The sequence below is a fragment of the Schistocerca serialis genome, chromosome 2 (genome assembly GCF_023864345.2).
Source record: "Schistocerca serialis cubense isolate TAMUIC-IGC-003099 chromosome 2, iqSchSeri2.2, whole genome shotgun sequence".
In the NCBI taxonomy this organism is placed as follows: Eukaryota; Metazoa; Arthropoda; class Insecta; order Orthoptera; family Acrididae; genus Schistocerca; species Schistocerca serialis.
The window spans coordinates 221,656,638-221,662,820 of NC_064639.1; the positions used below are offsets into that span (position 1 = coordinate 221,656,638).

Here is a 6,183-nt window from a genome sequence, read left to right on the forward strand (position 1 = left end):
GGTAACCATAAGTAGGCAGTGTGTTTGCAACAGTTATTATTTACTGTTATGGTAACAACTGAGTGGTTTCAAACCCATCACTGAAAACGTCTTCTTTCTTAGGAAACATTTTTGAAAATGGTAGATAAAATGCTGCATATAACACTGTGAAATTGAGTCCCATAAACTATTTTTTTCTTGCCTGTCATTTCACTAATGACTAGCTTTTCCGTTCATGAATTTGCCCCACATGACAAAAAATTGTTGGTTTTTGTGTGGGTAGGCACCATTCTCAGAGAAATTTGAACTATCATACCAAAATGTAAAGTGGTGATAGGGGAAAATAAAAACAGTTTTAACTTGATAATGCATCATTTTATTACAAAAATTATATAAAAATTTTCTTGTCTGCAGCTTTCTCTTTAAATGACAAAATAATAAATAAGTTAACAGAACAAGGAACATATACAAATAAATTACAATGAAATGCACAACAGACTGACATGGCACATGACTAGATTAATCATGTATTCAAGACATGCTTCTCTCTTCAGATTTCAGTTAAGAAACCTCAAGGACAATGCTTACTGTCTTATTAATCAATGATTGTTATGACTTCACTGAAAAATAAATCATATCTTGATCTGAAACAGGAACTCTACCAGGCTATATTGCCTCTATGATAAATTAAACATTCCAGTGACCAAGAGATGATGACTTTCCATTTGGTCAAGACTGTTTTCTCTTACAAGCAAATTACATTTGCATCTTTAATTTACACACAAAAACACATGCACAAATGGAGATTCTTAAAAGCTCCAGCCATAAAGTCAGTTACTAGGCTGCCAACTTTGACTCAGATGTGTCAACATGTCATGAATTATCGCATTTTATGTAAAATGCTTGTCCACATGGATAATACTTCACAATGAATGACTACACCTAATTTGAAAGTTTGAACTAAATATATACATGGCATATAAACAAAAACATAGAGCAGTCCTCACATAATTTATCATTCAGTCACCAACAAACAAACATGCATGGAAGACAATTTCTATTCTTTTTTCAGTCGGTGGAAAATAGTGTTTGAATCAGATCTTCATCTCTCTCACATTCTAGAGGGTGGATATGATACAAATTTTACAGAAAGCAGATCTTGCTGGCAAGATAATGCAAATGCACTGTTGTGCAGGCCATGGTGAGAATGTTACCAATTGCAACAGCCATGTGGATCTTACGAAATGCTTGATGCATTTTGACATAATGTGGACAGTGCGCAAGGGGTCCAGGATTGTGTTTTCCAACTTCTAGTCCCACACCAGCTGCCTTCTCAATAGCTGTCTTGGCTGTCATCAGGCGCAAAAGAGGTGGTGTAAGGTATAAACGAATCACAAGTTCCAGCAGGAAACATAATGACATGATGAAAACCTAAAAAGAAAAAAAAAATACAGCTTTCAAATAAACGCTACAAATGGGAAATTTGTAATATATGCACTATAAAAGTCATGTTTTGAATAAAATTGTCAGCAATGCTCTCATCAATAACAAAAATTAAATTGTGATGAGGGGCAGGGATCATGATCCACAGGTGAAAAGCAATAAAACTACAGACATGCTTTTTTTAAATCGTCTTTCCTGTATGACAAATGAGACCACTGCCTCTTCCAGAAGTTTATCCATAAATTCTATTGGTGTGCAAACATACCTGAAATCCTATACTGCTGTCCCATTCACTTCTGGGATGTAGCCTCACGAAAAGAAATAATGTTATCATGCTAAGAAAACTGTTCAGAGAGAAATATTTTGGAAACAGCACTTTCTGTACTACTCCAAACGTGTGTCTTGGAATTTCAAAGTATAGTGTTAAACCTGCAACAGTACAGAAAAATCTCAATTAGCATTTATTGAAAAGTGCTATTCCATATGAAATATATAGTATGAAATGACACATTGTTGAGTTCTGGAAATATGTCGACGAAGTTAGCGCATGTTAATATGCTAAACATTAAGTTATTTACCTGAGACAAAAGTCATCCACATCTGAGCTCCAAAATGTGTCATAAATGCTCCCAAATAGAGCAAGTTAATCCACGGTGATGGCTTGAAACTATTCGCAGTGTTGTTTTTATTACAAACTAAACTTGCGACAACACTGACAGCAACAATGGTAATAACATGGGCTGGCTGTGTTGTTTGGAACATCACTCTGAAAAAAAGTAACAAACAAATCAGACTGGAAACTGGTACTTCAATGAATTAATGGATGTATTAATGTAAAAACAATATATAAAAACGAAACTGAACTAATCGTGCGTATGCAAGAAAGGATTTTTACTCCAGGTCACTTACCGGTATGCTTTCGTGCCTTTCCACTTCTCAGCTATGTCTGTAGCACTGTCGATGAAACTCCTGTAGTATGATGTTGCCACTGCCAACAGATCGGTGTTCAACATTTCGTGAGGTAGAACCGGTGGTGGTTCTGTAGAATGCTTCTCCTCTTCTGTCCGCATCATTTTAATCGCCTTGCGCTTCTGGTTCTTCAGTAACAATTTTTTGGACATACCAGTACCCTCGTTTTCACTCACATCAACAATGTCAGCTATCTGCGAGCGACACATTTCCTTGGTGGAGTTTTCTATGTAGCACTTGACGATGTCGCGTAAACAATCGACACTTGACGACTAAAACGCGTAACTAATGGCACTCGTGCACTTTATCCCTAACGAACTTTCACTTGTCACCGAGACGCAACAGTCAAACTCGACACAACGAACTCTCAACAAGAGAATACTCGTCGCTGCGCTCGGTGCTGTATATATAAGTGAGCCGTGGCAGCTACTGCCTATCCCCACCCATTACGTCAAACCTCCCCTCTCCTTGAACGCCCGGCAGTCGCGGGCGCCCACGATGTTGCCTACCGTGCAGCACAGGCAGAGATACTGTACGTGTGGAGATAGGAGGTTTATGGCGGGCTGCAGCAGTATAAGGGGCAAACCGTGTAGAATGTTACTATCCAGCTACAGTGCCGGTATACTATGATTCGAATTTTTAACCAAACGAAGACAACGATCTGTCGTTTTTGTGAGATTCGCTGAACCCAGATTTTCACTTCCTTTAGTCATAACAGAAACATTTCGCGTTAAAACTGCTTTTAAATACAGTATGATTCACAGTTCGGTTATTAATCTGTGTGACCGAAACAGAAGATCTGCACCCAAAAAATGAGCCCTTTTCTGGCAATCGATTAGAACGAAATCTCTTACATTTCTGGATGCTACCGGTTGCCGGCTTTCTGACGGTTAAGTAAATGCCAGTTTACGCATATTAATGTTTCAGAGCTCCGAGACGTTGCTACTTGAGAAATCTCTTAGTAGTTCTCCTCTTTTTGTTTGTGGTTTCATTGGAAATAACACGAAGAAATTAATATAGGTGTTCTTCGAAGGTGTATTACCATACAAGTGACGTCAGGATACATATTTTGAAAAAGTACCTCAGGTAAAAGATTACCAGCTGTGTTTGTGTGTCAATGCTACATTTATATTGAAGTGACGTCAGCATGTGTATTCTGACAAAATTTGTAAATGGTCGCTTAATGAGTTCGTGTTTCTATTTGCACAGCAACTATTTGTGGCCATGGTTGTTTAGACTCTAGCATATAGGGCACTAGATTTTTTTATGGGGGTTATTTATTTCAGACCAAATTGAATATGTAGGGTACGTAATTTGTGCAAGGGAATTCATAAAACAATCCCACGTTTGGCATTCCAGTTTACGCACTCACCTCTTTACAGGTTCTTGAATTTGCAGTTCTTCCTCACAGCGTCACAGGTATCTATGGCTTTATTGGCTTTTATTATTTACGGATGTCGCCGTTACTGCAACACCGCGGCAGCAAGATGAATTCTGGGGAGGACATTTACCTGTGTTCAAAAAATGGTTCAAATGGCTCTGAGCACTATGGGACTTAACTTCTGAGGTCATCAGTCCTCTAGAACTTAGAACTACTTAAACCTAACTAACCTAAGGGCATCACACACATCCATGCCCTACGCAGGATTCGAACCTGCGACCGTAGCGGTCACGCGGTTCCAGACTGTAGCGCCTAGAACCGCCCGGCCACTCCAGCCGGCTTACCTGTGTTAATGAACTAATATAATATCAGAGAAGTTTGAAAACGAGATGAGAAAACTGAGTTTAGTTGGTTACGCTCTTCGTTCAAGGAAATGAATCGTCAGTCCATCCCTGCAACGTAAATATAATATAAAAGGCAGAAAATGTAAATGCAAAGTCAAATCATGTAAACTTTCTTACGAAGTGAAAGGCACTAAAGACAGATCAGTGACTTAACACTTACCGCAAGAGGCATTTTAGGGTCTTCCAGCTGCCTGAATTATCTTCAAGTATCTATCGCCTGACTGACTTTTTTCAAAATGTTTAATAAACGTTCTATCTTGGTGTAGCTTTGTAATTTTTGCACGAATTTATGGTTGTAGCCCATTTTTGGTCGCTAATAGAGCAACCATGTGGTGTAATTTTTCCCCTTCTGGCTAAGGATTCAGTTATCCAAGAGGGACGCAGATAAGAACTTGTCGTAAGTCATCCGGGACCTTCCCTACGAAAGAGGTTCCTCCGTTGCCCTACGGAAGCATGTACCCAGCAACGGCAACAAGCACGTGCCGGATCGGAGTAAAATCTTTGTCACGCAGTGACCGATAACAAACGTCCGCAAAACTATCGTGTTCAGATAAGCATGACAGCTGATAGCTTCTCTACCTGCCTGATCGTTTACGAGGCCCATTCGACAGTCGTGAATGACTCTGGGTCTCATACGAATTACTTTCCCCACAAAGGTACATAGCGCAGAAAAGTTGCAAAATCCAGTACCGGAGGTGGCTTCGCATTTTTGTGTTAGCAAGGTGCTGGTTTAATATCGAATCCAGTAAGGTGGCCGATAAGTAAGACACTGGACTCGCACTAGGGAGGAGCGGGATTCAATCTTCTGTCCGAGCATACTTATTTAAGTTTCTGGCAAGTAAAAATGCAGATAATTGTGGCCCGGTGATATGGCGCATTGTCATCCATAACACGAAATCCCTAAATGGCTGCAAATGGTCTCCAAGTAGCCGAACACAAACATTTCCAGTTAATTATTGGATCAGGCGGACCATAGGACCCAGTCTACAATCGAACCTTTACCGACTGAAATCGGGACTCGTCTGACCAGGCCTCGGTTTTCCAGTAGTCAAGGGTCCAACCGATGTGATCACAAACACAGGAGAGGCGCTACAGGCGATGTCGTGCGCTCGTGTGCTTCCATAGCCCATTGAGGCCAAATTTCGCCGCACTGTCCTAACGGATACGTTCGTCGTACGTCCCACATTGATTTCTGCAGTTATTTCATGCAGTGTTGCTTGTCTGTTAGCACTGACACCTCTACGGAAACACTGCTGCTCTCGGTTGTTAAGCGGATGCCGTCGGCCACTGCGTTGTCCGTGGTGAGAAGTAATGCCTGAAATTTGGTATTCTCGGCACACTCTTGACACTGTGGATCTTGGGATATGGAATTCCCTAATGATTTCCGCAATGGAATGCCCCATGCATCTAGCTCCAACTATCATTTCGCGTTGAAAGTCTGTTAATTCCCGTCGTGCAGCCATAATCGTGTCGGAAACCTTTCAAGTTGATTGACGTGAGTACAAACGACCGCTCCGCCAATGCACTGCCGTTTTATACCTTACGTACGCGACACTACCGCCATCTGTATATGTGCATGTCACTATTCCATGACTTTTGTCACCCCATTGTATGTTTCCTTAGTGTTTACGGTGTCAGGGAAGCTTCCATTTTGGACAGCCCTCACAATTATTTATTTACTTGGCATCTGCTAGACACAATTGAGTCTGATTTTCCTAGTGGTCATAGTTTACACGTGTATTTTAAAGTATCTGAGAAATTCACTCTTCTTACATAACAGGTACAATGGTAACGTGAACCTACAGGAACCGTGTGGCTGTCACACTCGAATGAAATTGAAGAGATGCCAGGAAGCCGGAAATTCCTCCTTCAGTGGTCTTCTCGCCTTCATACAAATCACTAGCACTACCCGCGGCACATGTTGCGTGGTCAGTTAACAACAACAACAACAACAACAACCTTGTCAATAACGTCCACTGGGATGGGACGCCTTCCTCTTCCAGGTGC

General features: G+C 40.9%; 1 protein-coding gene across 1 annotated transcript; it reads right to left on the minus strand.

Moving 5' to 3' along the window:
- Window positions 1–332: 332 nt before the first annotated feature.
- Window positions 333–2,780, minus strand: LOC126455488 (transmembrane protein 205). The gene is made up of 4 exons (XM_050091240.1): window positions 2,332–2,780; window positions 2,001–2,188; window positions 1,688–1,851; window positions 333–1,410 (listed from the first exon to the last, which is right to left on the minus strand). The coding sequence occupies exons 1-4, from the start codon at window positions 2,598–2,600 to the stop codon at window positions 1,123–1,125; spliced, it is 909 nt and encodes a 302-aa protein (XP_049947197.1). The 5' UTR covers window positions 2,601–2,780; the 3' UTR covers window positions 333–1,122.
- Window positions 2,781–6,183: the final 3,403 nt, after the last annotated feature.

Excerpts from the sequence above, each read along its gene's own strand:
- LOC126455488 (XM_050091240.1), bottom strand. The coding sequence starts at position 2,600 with ATGTGTCGCTCGCAGATAGCTGACATTGTTGATGTGAGTGAAAACGAG. Across the intron at positions 1,852-2,000 it reads GTGGATGACTTTTGTCTCAG|GTTTAACACTATACTTTGAA; the intron begins GTAAATAACTTA and ends GTACTGTTGCAG. Across the intron at positions 1,411-1,687 it reads ACAGCAGTATAGGATTTCAG|GTTTTCATCATGTCATTATG; the intron begins GTATGTTTGCAC and ends TTTTCTTTTTAG.